Below are 15,494 nucleotides of genomic sequence, written 5' to 3' on the forward strand. Positions count from 1 at the left end.
GAAAGTATGAGCACACAAGAGAATGGATGAGGGCGAGAGACGAGAGGGAACAGGGCAGCGAGAGGCATGGGGAGAAGAGATGAGAGTCTTGAGAATAGAAAAGATTGTGCATCTCTAAACACACACACACACACACACACACACACACACACACACACACACACACACACACACACACACACACACACACGTACATTTGCCAAAGACGCCGGACACTTCAAACTCGACCGTGTTTGGGACGCTGGCACCGGCATCATTGCTGCTGCCACGCTGGGCTCTGCCATGTGACGACGACGACGATGAGGAGGAGGACGCATGTGTGTCGAGCCCGTGTTTGTACCGCATGTCAAGGCGACGCTGATCGCGCCGCTCCCGCTCCACTTCGTGCTTCACACGGAGCTTGGCATTTGTGTCTTCCTGCAGATCCAGAGGTGCGGTGCAACAGGGAATGGGACAGGGGTTGGAAGGCGGATGGATGATGACATGAGCTGCGCCTGCTGCATGAGCGATGATCCATGGTGCATCCACGCGCACGCACAAACACACCATCACACACATACACACACATACACACACATACATATCCACACATACACACACATACACACACACATACACACACACGCGCAATGCGCACCAGTTGGCGGCCCACAGACTCTGCTTTGCGGGTTGCCTTGGCCTCGTTCTTGTCCGAGACGAGGTCGTCAATCTCCTGCTCTGCCTTGCGCACCGCAAACGCGCCGCCGAGGAACGCGCCCAAGCCTGCGATCAACCCTGCCATGGCTTGTTTGTTGTCGCTGTTGTTGTCGTTGTCGTCGCGATTGTCTTCGGCTGTATCTTCTTGCTGTTGATGACTGTCATGACCTGAAATGTGTTGCGTGTTCGTGCCAACCTTTGTCACACCTCTTCCTGCCCCTGCCCCCTACCCCTGCTCCCAACACCCAACTCCTTTGACCCTTGCTCCATACGCAAGCCGTTTAAAGGGGACACACAGACACACAGACACACAGACGCCACAACGACAGCTCGAGGGGAGACAAGAGGCTGTGCATTCACTCTGCAACGAACAGGGGCCCGGAGGTGTGTGTGTGTGTGTGTGTGTGTGTGTGTGTGTGTGTGTGTGTGTGTGTGTGTGCCTCAGCACACTGCAAGGAGACGAGGAAAAGGTGCACAGGAGAGACGAGGAAGAACACCGAAGAGAGACAGAGACAGAGAGACAGAGACAGAGACAGAGACAGAGACAGAGACAGAGAGAGAGACAGAGAGAGCGCACACACATGCACACACACATGCACACACACACACACACATGCACACACACGCACATGCACACACACACATATACACGCACATGAGCACCTGCCTCCCCACATATCATGTCACGTCACGCCACACTACATCACGACGACATTACGACGCCTCGGCCTCCTTCTTCTTGCGCTGTTCCTCCAACCACAGGCGCCGTTCCTCCTCCTGTCTCCTCTCTTCTTCCTCCTCCGCCTCACGCATGAGCCGCATCTCTTCCTCGGGGTCCCACTCGTCGCCCTCGCTCATCGCGCCATCGTCTTCCAATACAGTGTCCTGCAGGCCCCTCACGCTTTCCTGCCGCTGCAGTCTCGCTTGTCGCTCGGCGAGGAAGGCAAGACGCTCCTCCTCCTGGCGTCGCTCTTCCTCTTCCTCCATCTCCCGCAGCAGTCGCACGTCCTCGTCCTCCTCAAGGTCAACCTGCACCCCACCCCAGACGAATGCAGGCTATGAGTGTGCTTCGTTTGCATTCACGTGGCTGCTGCTGAGGAGGAAGTCAGAGGAACACGCACGCAAGTACACGCACATGGGACACGCACACAACATGTGCAGAAACACACACACGCACGCACGCACGCACGCACGCACGCACGCACGCACGCACGCACGCACAACATGTGCAGAAACACACACAGGCACACGCACACACACACACACACGCAGAAGAAAAGACAAACGCGCACACCTCTGGCTGCTGGTCCTCTGAGCTGTGTTGGAAGCGACGTTGAAGGGCTTGCCATCGAGCCCGATCAATGGCGTCGCCGTCCAATTCTTCACCACCTGTGCGGTCTGGTGTGGGTAATCAAGCATACGCACGCACGAACGAACGACGGCGTGAGTGCAAGAGGCTTTGTTTGGGGCACGTGCAAACAAGAAGGGTGGACGCAATCGCAAGTCTGCAAACACACAACTACACGAACGCACCCAGGCAACAAATAAACACCCAACGCACACACACCCACTCGCACAGCCAAAGCAACACATGCACTCGACGTACTGGCACGTTGTGCCACGGAGCTTTCGTCATTCTCCAATCGGTCCAACAGCTCTGGGGTCAGCTTTGCTGCCTGTGCTTCATCCTCAGCCTGAGCGTGCTGTTGTTGGTGGTGTTGCTGCTGCTGCTGCTGTCGCTGTACGCTTCCAGCGTCGCTCGGGGCGCGGCTGTCTTTGCCGTGCTCCTTGTATGACTTTGCCGCGTTCTTGAGCGCCACAACCCAGCCCGTGCTGCTGTGCTGGTCGTGCGTCTCGCCCTGCAGCTTCATGGTGCGCGCCACGGTAGCAGCCCCGTGCTTGTGGTACGTGGTAACGGTGAACGCGCCCAACTTCCGCGTCGGCATCACCACGGCATCCCGCAGTGAGATCCAGCCTTTGCATGTGCGGCCTTCGTAATACTCCAGCCTGCTCTCGTACGTCTTTGGGTTCTGCTTGAGCGCAAACCAGCGCAGCTTCGTGGACGGAATCAGCCCCTTTGCCAGCTTGGTCTTCTGCAAGTACCCTTCCTTCAGCGTCAGCCACCCACACGTCTCATACGGAGACTGCAGGTTCCCCGGCTTGGCCCTATCGCTCATATTGCTGCTCGTGGCGTGTGGTATGTTGTGGTCGTGAGGGCTGTCTGGTTGTGTGTGTGAGTGATAAGCGATGATGCCAAAGGCAAATTTGTCTTTGTTCAGAGCGCAATTTTGCCTTTGGAGGACAGCCCCCGAAAACAACAAACAAACAGCGAAGATGGCAGTGAGTGTTGTGTGTGTGTGTGTGTGTGTGTGTGTGTGTGTGTGTGTGTGTTGTGTTGTGTGGTTGTGTTGTGTTGTGTTGTGTGTGTGTGTGTGTGTGTCTGTCTGTCTGTCTGTCTGTCTATCTGTCTGTCTGTCTGTCTGTCTGTCTGTCTGTCTGTCTGTCTGTCTGTCTGTCTGTCTGTGTTGTGTTGTGTGGTTGTGTGTCTGTCTGTCTGTGAGACAAGTGGCGACACCATCCAGACACATCCACATGCACACACACATGCACACACACACATGTACAACGCACATATTGAAACCCGGTCCACCCACAACTCACGTGTGGCAGGGGATCAAGTACTGCAACTGGACGGGAGCAACACCCAGGATCGCCAGCGTGCTCACACCTCTCAATGACAAGAACCTAAGGCTCGCCGCTCAGATCGGCGTCACAGGTGTGTACGTATGTGTAGATGAGTGTGTGTGTGTGTAGAAGTGTGCGTGTGTGTAAGCGGTCGTGAAATGGTATCTGTATGCCGAGTTCGATCCACGCGATCCTTTCTCTCTCACACGCACACACACTCATGTACACATACACACACACGCAATCCACGCGGGCCAGATGTCGTCTACTATGACATGGACGCCATGCCAGACACAGTGGAGGAACTCGTAGCGTTGCGACAGCAATGCGAAGCATACAACTTGCGTCTCTCCGCCATCGAGGTAGAATGTGTGTATGTGTGTGTGCGCGCGCGTGTTAGATTGCTTGTGGCATATGTGTCTCACAAACACTGTGCGAGTGCCGCCCCCCAACCCAAGTCTCACACACACGCACACACACACACACACACACACACACACACACACACACACACACACACACACACACATATCACACATCACACGTATGTATTCCTGCAGGGCGGCCCGCCCATGGACTTGATTGTGCAAGGAAAGCCTGGACGAGATGAGCAGCTGGAACACTTCAAAAAGTGCATCCGTGCCATGGGTGAAGCCCAAATCCCGATTCTCTGTGCGTCGCAACACACACACACACACACACACACACACACACACACACACACACACACACACACACACACACACATACATACATACATACATACACACACACACACATGAACGCGCTTTGCATTGCGCGCATGGTTTGCATGCCCTGCCATCCACGCCAGCACTCCAGCGTCATCGCCAAACTCAAATGTCCCACGCAACCTCGCGCCACTGCGCTCACTCACTCAACCCACGCACACACACACACACGCGCGCGCGCATGTCCGCCCTGACCCTCACGTGCATGCGCATGATGGAGTGCAGGCTACAACTTCATGCCGTGGTCGTTTCGCGTGGGACGCACGTCATACGAGGTGCCGATTCGTGGCGGTGCGCTGTCGAGCGAGTGGAAGTGGTCAGACTTTGACGACAGTGTGCGCACGGCGGAAGGCGAGACAACCCACGAGGACATGTGGGCCAACTTTGAATACTTTCTCAAGGCTGTAGTCCCCGTCGCAGAGGCCGCGGGCGTGTACTTGGCGTGCCACCCAGGTGTCTTGTATGTCTCGCGTTCAGCAGCGTGCGCTTGTGTGTGTGTGTGTGTGTGTGTGTGTGTGTGTGTGTGTGTGCTGCAGTGCATGTGTTTGCGCCGTGTACTACTACCCGCAATCCGCACAGATACCCACACACTCACACACACACACACACACACACACATTCAAACTCACACACTCACTCACCCACACGCTCACCCACTCCCTCATGTGCAGATGATCCGCCGTTCCCACGCATCCGGGGACTGGCGCGCATCATGACGACGCCCGACGCATTTGAGCGCATGTGCTCCATCGTGGACAGCCCGCACAACGGCATCACCTTCTGCCAGGGCTGCTTCAGTGAGATGGGCGTGGATATCCCAGACACCATCAAGCGGCTCGGCCACCGCGTGCACTTTGTGCACTTCCGCGACGTCAAGGGCAATGCACAGGACGGGTTTGTGGAGACGTTTCAGGACGACGGCCAGACGGATATGCACGCGGCGCTGGCTGCCTGGCGCGACGTTGGCTTCAACGGCATCATTCGCCCCGACCACGTGCCGCTGCTGCCAGACTTTGAGCACGCGCACGCCGACGAGGAGAAGGCGAGAGGGTACACCTCGGGCAAGGCGTCTGGGTACACGATGGTGGGGCGCATCTTTGCTGTGGGATACATGCGCGCGCTGTTCCAGGCCGTCTTTGGGAAGGAGCGTGGAAGCCACAGTCAGCAGGCCCTCCGCCCTGACACATGACACCCGGAATGTGTGTGTGTGTGTGTGTGTGTGTGTGTGTGTGTGTGTGTGTGTGTGTGTGTGTGTGTGTGGCATCTCGCTTTTGCTCGGGCGTGTGCTTTCTCGCTCCTTCCAAGAGCCCATTGTCTCCACCCCCTCCCCCCAATTCTCTGCAAATTGGCATCCTGTTAGAGCCGTTGCCAGTGGACGCCTTGCTGGCTTGTTGGATGCTTGCACGCACCATGCGCGGTGGTTGTGTATTTGACCCTTGGAAACCAAAACCCAAAGCAAGTCAAGCAGTTGTTCTGTAGTTCACGGTACCCAATAAGAAGCTTTTAACTCTCAATCAAACAAGCATGACGCTGTTAGCTGCAGTAAAGCCTGACAGGGCAATTGTGCTTGTGTGTATGTAAGCAAGCAACAACCTGCCATGCACACACCACACACACCACACACACACACACACACACAAACACACACACGCACACGAACTAACTATCAAACCACACACATGCGCGTGTGTTCTTAGGTTTGGCGCGTGAGGTTGCGGCGAATGGTGAGCTGAACAGTGGTGTCGGCGATGGTGATGGGCAACGGGCCGAGCGGAGCGTGGAACACGCCACTGCGGTCAGATGTGCACAGCAGGCGAAAGAGGTGGCGATGCACACCCTCAAACACAGCGTGGGCGGCTGTTGGAGACGGCAGGATGCGGTGCGGGTCTGGCATCATCGTGTAGATGGCGTTGACTTTGCACGGCTGTCGAGCGTTTCTGGTTGCCTGCCACCACAGGCCGGTTGTGCTCCCGCGTGCCGTCTGCTTTGCTGGCGACACGCTCGGCCCACCATCACCACCATCACCACCATCATCGCCATCTTGTTGCACGTACTCGCATGCACGGGAGACAAACGCCACATCCAGCAAATCCTCTGCACTGCCGCGCCGTCGCTGTCGTCTCTGTTGTGGTTGTTGGTGTTGACTTTGTTTACGCGCATCACGCTGGTGTTGCTGCTGCTGCTGCTGTTGCTGCTGCTGCTGCTGCTGTTGTTGGTGGTGGTGTTGCTGTTGTGGGCGCTCCTGTGAAGCGGAGAGCCTGCTGCAGACGTATGGGGCCGGTTGCAGGTCGTGTTCGGGTCGAGATGGATCAGCAGCGTCAGGGCCGATGACGGGAACGCGGAGACCGAGCCGGGCAATGGTGGCGTCCAGCTGCATGGACACCCCCGATGGGATGTGGCCCTGTCGCTCCACCGCCAAAACAACGGCGCGCGTGGCCTCGGCAGGGCGGATGCTCGGCGTACACCGCTGTGACCCCGGCCACACGGTTGCATCAGCGGGGGCAGTGGCAACCGGTGACTCTGGCGCGCCTTTCCCTTTCTTCTCGGGCTTCTTCTTGTCCTTCTTCTCGGGCTTCTTCTTGTCGCCCTCCTTCGTGTGGCCCCTCCTTGCGGGCTTCTTGGTCGAGCACGGCATCTGGTAAGGGAGGGCCTCCGCGCCGCCAAAGAAGCGCACAGCAAAGTGGGCCTTGCGCTTGGGCTTGGTGCCGTCCTGCCGCTGGCGGTTGAAGGTGTGGAATGGGGCGTCGGCGTTGGCAGCGCACGTGCCGAGCATCCACAGGACGATGGTGGCCGGGCTTGCGAGCGCCTTGTCAATCGTGTGCATGAGCGTGCGCCAGGTGACGATGTTGCTTGGATCGCTGCCTATGCTCCAGCCTTGCCTGTGCGCGTAGCCCGTGAAGAGGATCTGGCGCCCGCCGTACTCCACAAAGTCGGCGAGGGCGTCCAAGACGGTGTCGCGCGTGAGCGGCTCCCGCTTATCTGGGGGAGCCCATGCCACGCCACCCCACTGCACAGCCTCCTGTGTTTCTTGCAAGATGTAGCTTGCACGCGCCTGGGCACGTTGCCCGGCCTCGCCCGGGATCACCAGCGTCATCGTCCAAGACCGAACTATGTGTGTGTGTGTGTGTGTGTGTGTGTGTGTGTGTGTGTGTGTGTGTGTGTGCGTGTGTGCGTGTGTATGTGTGTGTGTTTGGGGGGGGTGTCTGCCTGCCTTCCCGCCCGCCTGCCTATGCGACCTCCACTGTTGTCTGAGGTTTCCTGTGTGATGTGTGATCGCGTGTGTGTGTGCGCGGAGAGTGGACGATCGAACTCGCTGCGCGCTCGCTTGGCTTGCTTCGTTGTTGTTGGTTGGTCGATTATGGGCGCTGCTTGGCAACAGCAGCAAAACGCTTGCTTGACGGTTACACAGCACCTCAGGCAAAACAAAGCAAGAGAGATGGGGGAACAGGGGAAGAGGAGAAGAGAGGAGAGGGGGAGATGAAGAGCTGTGTAGCAACAGACAAGTGCTGCTGCTGCTGCTGTGGTGTGCTATGCAGCGTTTGCTTGGCCAGCAAGCAGGGCGTCCTTGGCCTGCAGCACGCGCTTGAAGGCGTCGTCGCTGCCTGGCGCCTGGTTCTTGTCGGGGTGGATCTTGCCCGCGAGCGCTCGGAACGCGCGCTGCACCTCTGCCGCGTCGCTGCCGGCGCCGATGCCGAGGGCCCCGTGGTCGCTCTTTGCAGCAAGCACGCGCGTGACGGCGTCCAGGTCGTCCTTGGTGAACCGCGGCGTGACCGTGTTCACGTTGGCCGGCACGTCCGCCATGCCCGCGACGCTGAGCGCAGCCGCAAACAGCGCGTGGAACGCTTCCGCGACGTTGTTCCCCGTCTGCGCGGACGTCTCGAAGAGGCGGTAGCCGTGGCTCTCCGCCCATAGCTGCGCCTCGCCCAGCGAGACGGCCCGCTGCGAGGGCGGGATCGGCTGCGCCGTGGTCCGCTTCCCCTCGCGCGTGGCAGGCTGCGATGCCGGCTCCACGTCCACCTTGTTCGCGCACACGACGACGCAGCACTGCTGCATGGCTGCCTGGCCCATCTCGTTGCTCATCTCCTCCAGCCAGTCGTTGAGGCGTTCGAAGGTGCGACGCTTGTTCACGTCAAACACAAGCAAGATCCCCTGCGTGTACTCGTAGAACTCGTTCCTCACAGAGTAGTACACGTCATCGCCAGAGGTGTCGAAGAAGTTGACGCGCACCAGCGCGTCGCCACTAGCCGCGCTGCTACTGCTGCTACTGCTGCTACTGCTGCCTGCTGTGGTGCCGCTGGCGCTTGTGCTCTGCCTGCGCTGTGCGCTGCCGGAGGCTGCTTGCTCTGCTGGTTGCCACACGGTGATGCCGTAGTCGATGCCGATGGTGGGCAGGTATTTGCTGACAAACCTGCGCTCGCAGTACCGCTTGATCAGGCAGCTCTTGCCCACCCCAGTGCACCCCAACGTCAGGACCTTGATTCGCCGTGTCTGCGGCGTCTTCGGAAACACGGGTCTTCGCCTCACCCGCTCCATCCTGTTGGTTTGTCACTGCTTGGGGGGGGGGGCTTTGTGCTTGGCTGGTTATAGTGAGATGTGAGACAACAATGTGGCTTTCTTGTTCTTGTTGTTGGTTGTTGTTTATGCTGCGTTCCATTAACATACATGTACACATAATGTTGCCTCGGATGCCATTGACAGCGCATAATACACAAGCGCCTCCCCCATGCATGCGAACACCGACGTGCTGCGGCCACCTCACATGAACCCGAAGATGGCGTCAATCTCATCGGCATCACCGCCACCACCACCACCATCATCACCACCACCGCCACCACCACCACCATTAGCACCACCGCCACCACGACCGCCGTTGTTGCCATTGCTTTGCTCCTCGGCGTCGCTGTCCACCGTGTTGAGCGGGACTACCTTTGCTCGCTTTCGTGGCTGCTGGTCTGCCCCCTCATCCTGCCGGTCCTCACGCTCAACCAACGCATCCCCCGGCGCACGCCCTGCAGCTGTAGGTGCGGCAGCATCGCTTGCTGCCGTTGGCACTGATGGTGTCGCTGCGTGTGCCGGCATGTCTTCTTCGTCCTCCGTTTCTGACAGCACCGCAGCCGCAGGCGTATCACTGTGTGTGTATGTGTGTGTGTGTGTGTGTGTGTGTGTGTGTCCGTGTGTGTGTGTGTGTGCGTGTGTGTGTGTGTGTGTGTTGTGACGAGGGATTGTGAGAACAGAGGAGTGCTTGAAGGAAAGGGAGAAGTATCCAAACGAATGAACGAACGAACGAACCCAGCATACACGCGCTCACTCACTCACTCACTCACACAACATACACGCGCTCACTCGCTCACTCACACACTCACTCACACACTCTCTCTCGCACACTCACTCACACACTTACTCACACACACACACACGCACACACACACCACAGGCACACACACATACATAGCGTGAACGTACACAAGGGCAGCAGCAGAGACGCTGGGTGTGATGGCTTTGGCAAACGCAGCGAGAGCGCGCTGAATGTGCTCGAGGGTAAACGCAGTAAACTTGCACATGCTCCACGTGCGGCTGGCGTTGGAGAGCACCACGAGGTGAAACGGCATGAACAGGCCCTTCTCTAGCTGCACCTTACACTCTGCAGCGGCGCGTTCGCTCACCACCTCTGCTTGCTGCAACAGGCCTTGCAGCGTAGCCATCTCTTGTTCCATGGCGAGTGTGGGAAACACGGTGCTGGTGCTGGTGCTGCCCTCGCCTTCGGGGTTAGCGATGGCGGGTTTGCTTGTTCTCGTGATACTCATGCTGCGCTTCTGTCTCCGCGCCTCTTTTCCCACCTCAAGATACCGCTGGGGCAGCTCTGTGGGCTCCAGCTCCTGTAGAATTGACAAGCATGTGCGTGAAGGTGTGTGTGTGAATGTGTGCGTGTGAAGGTGTGAGTGTGAGTGCGTGCGTGGGTGTGGGTGTGAGTGGGTGTGTGGGTGTGAGTGAGTGTGAGTGAGTGTGAGTGCGTGCGTGGGTGTGAGTGGGTGTGGGTGTGAGTGGGTGTGTGTGAAGGTGTGAGTGTGAAGGTGTGTGTGTGGGTGCGTGCGTGGGTGTGGGTGAGTGAGTGTGAGTGTGTGTGTGTGTGTGTGTGTGTGTGTGGTAATGCGCGTTCATGTGCAGGTGCACGAGTCAACCACGCCCCATGTTGCAATGTATACAAAGAAACACAGGGTTATGAGCGCATATGTCTACGCACATCGATGCGGGCGGCAATCTTGCGCAGCTTGCGCAGCAGCTGGAAGGACCGCTCCCGTTTCAACTGGTTTGAATACTTGTACACTAGCCGATCCATCAAGAACATCTATGGCGAATGCGTGTGTGTGTGTGCATGTATGTGTGTGTGTGTGTGTGTGTGCATGTGTGTGCGTGCGTGTGTGAGGACGATTGTGGCTGATAGCCGACAAGCACAAGCATCACCACCCCCAAGCACAACCCACACGCCACACACACACGCACCCACACGCCAGACGCACACACACACACACACACACACACACACACACACACACACACACACACACCTCGGCGTGTAATTTGACATTTTTCATGTGGCGCTGTGCCGTCTTGAGACGAGCCTGGCACCGCTTCCATGATTCCAAGCCGCCACCACCGCCACCGTCCCCATCCCCGCCATCGCCAGCAGCCGCCTGACTCTTGCTTTGCTGCCTTTTCTTCTTCTTTGCCATCGTGCCCGGTGACGAGATGACTGAATTCAGGCGCAGACCCACAACATTCGCTCGTATCGCGAATTTTCCTACTTGCATCAGTCGCCCAAATCACGCGATTCTTTGTGCATGTTTCCAACAACTCTTCGGCACGGTCGTGTGTAAGGTTGGTGTCGCGCTCGCCACACACCCTCGCCACTCACACGCACAAACACACACAAGGCAAGACGCAAGACGCAAGACCAGCAGCAGACAACAAGCCCCCATCCATATCCAGCAGCACACCAGCCAACCAGCCCGCCAACCAAAAGAGAGTGTTGAGTGCAGAAGAAGAAGAGACAGAAGCACGCAAGAAAAAAGCAGGCATACACCCTATCCTTGTTTCTGGGGTGTTTGGTTGTTTTTTGTCTGGCCTTTTGGCTTTGTGTGTGTGTGTGTGTGTGTGTGTGCGTTGGCTTCGTGTCTGCTTTGAGCCATCCTTTAGCCAAACAGGTGAGAACAGGGGAATGTGCGGTCGTGCGGTCGTGCGGTCGTTGGGTGGCACATCGTGGAGGAGTTGTGTGTTGGGGTGATGATCACATCAAGCAGGGGCAGGGGGGATGCACGATTTGCGCTGCTCTTGTGCGTTGCACTTTGCCTTGGGGATTGCCGTAATTGATGGCATGCCATGCCCTTCACGTACCACCACCACCACACCACACAACACAACACCACGCGCTTCATATCGCCGGATCACGTGCTCACCTTCCCCCCCCCCCACCACCACAACTTGCCCATCATTTTCCATTCCTTGTGCTGTGCTGTGGTTGAATGTGCAGAATCCCCCCCCCCTCTCATAGCTGGGCCTAGGTCTTCAGTCTCCCCATCTTTCCACACAACTGCTCATTGAACACATAGCCCGTGTGAAGCTGGTACGAACACCACCGCCACTGGTACCCTACATCAGACATCCACAACAGCACATATCCACAACAGCACATATCCGCAACAGCAGACATCAGTCATGTCGACCCCGCAAGACATGGATGTTGAGATTCTGGTGATTGGCGCTGGCCCCACGGGCCTTGGCGCCGCCACCCGCCTGCACCAACACAACCACCCGAGCTGGATGGTGGTGGACGGGTTCAGCCAACCGGGCGGCCTGGCCCGCTCCGAGCGCACGCGCGAGGGCTTCCTCTTTGACCTGGGTGGTCACGTCATCTTCAGCCACTACAAGTACTTTGACCAGCTGCTCGAGCACGCCGTTGGCAAAGGCGACGACGCCTGGTCCACTATTGAGCGTGTCTCCTTTGTCTGGATCAAGGACCGCTACGTGCCGTACCCGTTCCAGAACAACCTCAGCGTCCTGGATGTTGAGGACCAGATCTTCTGCCTGGAGGGCCTCATTGACGCCAACATGCGCGCCTCCTCCAGCCACGGCCGTCAGCCCAGCAACTTTGACGAGTGGATGGTCCACGTCATGGGTGAGCCGTTTTGTCTGTGTTTGGAGCGGGTTTCTGTGTGTGTGTGTGTGTGTGTGTGTGTGTGTGTGTGTGTGTGTGTTTGTATGTGTGTGGGCATGTGAAGGGCTTTGTACTCGCTGGTCTATCCATCGTCCATGTGTGTGTGTGTGTGTGCTGCTCGCGCTTGTTTCCGCTCCTCAGCTCGTGCATCATCTTGTCGCCTTACACGTCATCTCACAATGGCTTCTTGTTGATTCCCCCTCCCCTTTTCTTTCTCCCGTCCCCTTCTGCCAACGAACCCCCTTCTTTCTTTTCATTCACCTGTATATGTGTGTGTGTGTGTGTGTGTGTGTGTGTGTGTGTGTGTGTGGGGTAGGCGAGGGTGTGACATCCATGTTCATGCGCCCATACAACTTCAAGGTGTGGGCCATTCCGCCCACGAACATGCAGTGGGAGTGGCTCGGTGACCGCACGCAGCCCATCGACCTCAAGGCCTCCATGAAGAACGTCCTCCGCGGCCGCCGTGCCCCAGCACCAAAAGCCAGCTTCCGCTTCCCACAGGTGTGATATCCGCTGCAATGCGGTGTCGAGTGGCTGTGGTGTCGTGTCGAGATGTGTTGTTCTTGTGGTGTCGTGTCGAGGTGTGTTGTCAATGTGATGCCGTATCGAGACGTGTGTTGTTCTTGTGGTGTGGTGTGGTGTGTTGTGTGCTCTTTGTTGACCCAATCCCTCGGACAATCCTCTCAACAGCCAACCGACTCACATTCCTGCTCTCCCACCCCGCTTCCACTCCCAAACACACTGTTGCCTCAATACCCGGTATCGCGTGACAGCACGGCGGGACGGGGTCCATCTGGAGCTCGATTGCGCAGCTGCTGCCCCAGGAGCGCATCCACTACCGCGGCAAGGTGGTTGGCCTTGACCTTGAGGGCAAGCACGTCACGCTGCAGGACGGCACGCGCATCCGCTACCAGGCGTGCATCAGCACCATGCCGCTCGACTACACGCTGCGCCTCATTGGCGAGGAGGAGATGGCGGGCAAGCTGTTTTACTCGTCCTCGCACGTCATTGGCATTGGCCTGCGCGGCAAGATCCCGCACGGCCGCAAGTGCTGGCTGTACTACCCGGAGAGCAACTGCCCCTTTTACCGCTGCACGTGCTTCTCCACGTACGCCAAGTCCAACTGCCCGCCCGCGGAGACGAAGCTGCCCACCATCCGCGTGGCAGGCGACCCCTCGCAGCCGCCGAGCGAGCCCAAGGGCGGGCCGTACTGGTCGCTCATGTTTGAGGTGAGCGAGAGCCCGCTGAAGAAGGTGAACAAGGACACGATTGTGGAGGAGACCATCCAGGGCGCGCTCAACGTGCACCTGATCCGGCCCGAGGACGAGATTGTGAGCGTGTACCACCGCCGCCTGCCGCACGGCTACCCGACGCCAACCATCATCCGCGACCAGGTCCTGCGCGAGACGCTGCCGCTGCTCAAGTCCAAGGGCTTCTGGAGCCGCGGTCGCTTTGGCAGCTACAAGTACGAGGTGGCCAACCAGGACCACTCGCTCATGATGGGCGTGGAGGCCGTCGACAACATTCTCTTTGGCGCCACGGAGGTGACGCTCGAGCACCCAAAGCTCGTTGCGCAGAGCAAGAACACAGACCTGACATACACGCCGCCGCCGCCGCCAGCGCCGGTCGCTGACGAGATGGCGATGGACGCGGACGCGGTGTCGCAGGGGCAGCAGTCAGACGAGCAGGTGACGAAGAAGCCCAAGGCAGCGGGCACGCAGCCGCCAACGGCAGCGGCGCAGGATGCTGCCAAGGTCAAGTCTGAGAGCAAGCCCATGGCGGCCTCTGGTGACGACTCGGCCACAAACCAGGCCATGGAGGTGTAACAACATCACCCCTGGCCGCCGGTCACCAACTGCTCTTGTTTCGCTGGTATCTGTTTGTGTTGTTTGCTGGCTGTTTTGTGTGTGTGTGTGTGTGTGTGTGTGTGTGTGTTTGTGTGTTTGTGTGCTTGGTGTCTCTTGTTCATGTTGTACGTTGTACGTTGTATGTTGTCACTGTTGTATGTTGTATGTTGTATGTTGGACGTTGTCTCTTGTTGTTGGTTGTTGTGGTTGTGACACGACCATGGAGTGGCGCGGGAGTGGCAATCCCTTTGACCAGTCGCTGTGGATCCTGTATTCATCCACGCTGTTGTTGATAGAGTGTGCGCCCGACAGTAACTGGTGCACACAGCTGGCTCAATTATGGGATGTTGCCCGCCCTCTCCTTCTCCTCCTTTTGTTCGTCCCTTGGCTTCTTTCGTGTCACTTGCTGTTCTCTCTCTCTCTCTCTCTCTCTCTCTCTCTCTCTCTCTCTCTCTCTCTTTCTCTCTCTTTCTCACACTTTTCCCTGGCTGTTCGCGTGTTGGGCTCGTCTCCACCCACCTCATTTCATTCTGCACGTTAACTGGAGCATTACGCGACACTCCTGCTGATGTTGCTTTCTTCTTCTGGTCTTCCCTTGCTTACAGCACTGTTTCCTTCGGTTGCTTCTGTGTTGTTGTTGTTGTTGTTGTTGTTGTTGTTGTTGTTGTTGTTGTTGTTGTCTGTGGAGATGTCACACGTCACCGTGTCGTTGTCATTGCTTCGTATTTTCTGTCTGCTCTGCTTCTCGCAATCCTGTCATCACACGCTATGTGTGCATGCGCGTGTGGTTATCTGCTTCTTTGTGACTGTTGCTTCCTTGTTTGTGCGTGTGCTGTGATGTTGTGTTGTGAATGTGCTGTCACATCACACGATCACCATTAGAACGAGAGGCAGGTATCATCACGGACGTGAGAGGAGGCAAAGTTGCGTCCGACCGCACCACATGCAAGCAAGCTCGTTTTTTTTGTGGTGTTGCGAGCCGTGGATTACGTCATCGTGGGTGTTGGATGCGGCAAACCAAGCGCGCACTGTTGGTGGTGGTGGTTGCGGCCGTGGTAGCTGTTGCGTTCGTGTTGGGTGTGCGGCAGGCCTTGTTTCCAGAAGAGAACAACAGTGCGGCACCAGCAGTGGCATCACTTCCCATCATTCGTCGCAGTCGTGGTATGCTATGCTATTGTGTGTGTGTGTGTGTGTGTGTGTGTGTGTGTGTGTGTGTGTGTGTGTGTGTGTGTGTGTGTGTGTGTGTGTCGTGTCTGTGTCGTCGTCGTCGTGTGTACGTGTGTGTGTGTGTGTGTGTGTGTGTGT

The 15,494-nt window shown here is 57.5% G+C and overlaps 8 protein-coding genes across 8 annotated transcripts in view; 3 read left to right on the forward strand and 5 right to left on the reverse strand.

The window, feature by feature from the left end:
* Positions 1-864, reverse strand: part of PTSG_00690 (uncharacterized protein) — a gene marked incomplete at its 3' end in the record, with an annotated part of 1,054 nt that extends 190 nt beyond the window's left edge. Inside the window, exons 1-2 of the mRNA XM_004998100.1 lie at positions 638-864; positions 195-417 (exon numbers count right to left, since the gene is read on the reverse strand). Coding sequence (XP_004998157.1) covers positions 195-417; positions 638-781 — 367 coding nt within the window. The 5' untranslated portion in view covers positions 782-864. The remainder of the gene's footprint in view (positions 1-194; positions 418-637) is intronic.
* Positions 865-1,410: 546 nt separating this feature from the next.
* Positions 1,411-2,873, reverse strand: PTSG_00691 (uncharacterized protein; the record flags this gene model as incomplete). The annotated part of the gene is made up of 3 exons (XM_004998101.1): positions 1,411-1,725; positions 1,991-2,094; positions 2,303-2,873. 3 exons carry the CDS (start codon positions 2,871-2,873, stop codon positions 1,411-1,413), a joined length of 990 nt encoding a protein of 329 aa, XP_004998158.1.
* Positions 2,874-3,030: 157 nt separating this feature from the next.
* On the forward strand, positions 3,031-5,319 carry PTSG_00692 (mannonate dehydratase; the record flags this gene model as incomplete). The annotated part of the gene is made up of 6 exons (XM_004998102.1): positions 3,031-3,036; positions 3,367-3,472; positions 3,640-3,743; positions 3,942-4,057; positions 4,351-4,583; positions 4,802-5,319. The coding sequence occupies 6 exons, from the start codon at positions 3,031-3,033 to the stop codon at positions 5,317-5,319; spliced, it is 1,083 nt and encodes a 360-aa protein (XP_004998159.1).
* A 504-nt stretch (positions 5,320-5,823) lies between these two features.
* PTSG_00693 (uncharacterized protein) lies at positions 5,824-7,224 on the reverse strand (the record flags this gene model as incomplete). Its single annotated transcript, XM_004998103.1, has 1 exon — positions 5,824-7,224. One exon carries the CDS (start codon positions 7,222-7,224, stop codon positions 5,824-5,826), a length of 1,401 nt encoding a protein of 466 aa, XP_004998160.1.
* A 343-nt stretch (positions 7,225-7,567) lies between these two features.
* PTSG_11628 (uncharacterized protein) lies at positions 7,568-8,754 on the reverse strand. Its single transcript, XM_004998104.1, has one exon. The coding sequence runs from the start codon at positions 8,661-8,663 to the stop codon at positions 7,659-7,661; it is 1,005 nt and encodes a 334-aa protein (XP_004998161.1). The 5' UTR covers positions 8,664-8,754; the 3' UTR covers positions 7,568-7,658.
* On the reverse strand, positions 8,750-10,869 carry PTSG_11629 (uncharacterized protein). Its single transcript, XM_004998105.1, has 4 exons — positions 10,697-10,869; positions 10,372-10,476; positions 9,594-10,006; positions 8,750-9,258 (listed from the first exon to the last, which is right to left on the reverse strand). Exons 1-4 carry the CDS (start codon positions 10,859-10,861, stop codon positions 8,886-8,888), a joined length of 1,056 nt encoding a protein of 351 aa, XP_004998162.1. The 5' UTR covers positions 10,862-10,869; the 3' UTR covers positions 8,750-8,885.
* Positions 10,870-10,982: 113 nt separating this feature from the next.
* PTSG_00696 (adrenodoxin reductase) lies at positions 10,983-14,280 on the forward strand. Its single transcript, XM_004998106.1, has 4 exons — positions 10,983-11,332; positions 11,659-12,303; positions 12,659-12,843; positions 13,116-14,280. The coding sequence occupies exons 2-4, from the start codon at positions 11,844-11,846 to the stop codon at positions 14,166-14,168; spliced, it is 1,698 nt and encodes a 565-aa protein (XP_004998163.1). The 5' UTR covers positions 10,983-11,332; positions 11,659-11,843; the 3' UTR covers positions 14,169-14,280.
* A 1,077-nt stretch (positions 14,281-15,357) lies between these two features.
* The window catches only part of PTSG_11630 (uncharacterized protein), a gene marked incomplete at its 5' end in the record, with an annotated part of 1,684 nt that continues 1,547 nt past the window's right edge, over positions 15,358-15,494 (forward strand). The window contains one exon of the mRNA XM_004998107.1: positions 15,358-15,365. Coding sequence (XP_004998164.1) covers positions 15,358-15,365 — 8 coding nt within the window. The remainder of the gene's footprint in view (positions 15,366-15,494) is intronic.

This window comes from Salpingoeca rosetta, assembly GCF_000188695.1.
Source record: "Salpingoeca rosetta unplaced genomic scaffold supercont1.2, whole genome shotgun sequence".
NCBI classification, from domain to species: domain Eukaryota; class Choanoflagellata; order Craspedida; family Salpingoecidae; genus Salpingoeca; species Salpingoeca rosetta.

Bases quoted from the DNA above. Each gene is read 5' to 3' on its own strand.
- PTSG_11628 (XM_004998104.1), bottom strand. From the start codon at position 8,663: ATGGAGCGGGTGAGGCGAAGACCCGTGTTTCCGAAGACGCCGCAGACA.
- PTSG_11629 (XM_004998105.1), bottom strand. From the start codon at position 10,861: ATGGCAAAGAAGAAGAAAAGGCAGCAAAGCAAGAGTCAGGCGGCTGCT. The intron at 10,007-10,371 runs GTGCGTAGACAT...TCAATTCTACAG, and splicing joins AGATTGCCGCCCGCATCGAT to GAGCTGGAGCCCACAGAGCT. The intron at 9,259-9,593 runs GTACGTTCACGC...ATACACACACAG, and splicing joins GTCTCTGCTGCTGCCCTTGT to TGATACGCCTGCGGCTGCGG.
- PTSG_00696 (XM_004998106.1), top strand. From the start codon at position 11,844: ATGTCGACCCCGCAAGACATGGATGTTGAGATTCTGGTGATTGGCGCT. The intron at 12,304-12,658 runs GTGAGCCGTTTT...TGTGTGGGGTAG, and splicing joins GTGGATGGTCCACGTCATGG to GCGAGGGTGTGACATCCATG. The intron at 12,844-13,115 runs GTGTGATATCCG...ATCGCGTGACAG, and splicing joins CCAGCTTCCGCTTCCCACAG to CACGGCGGGACGGGGTCCAT.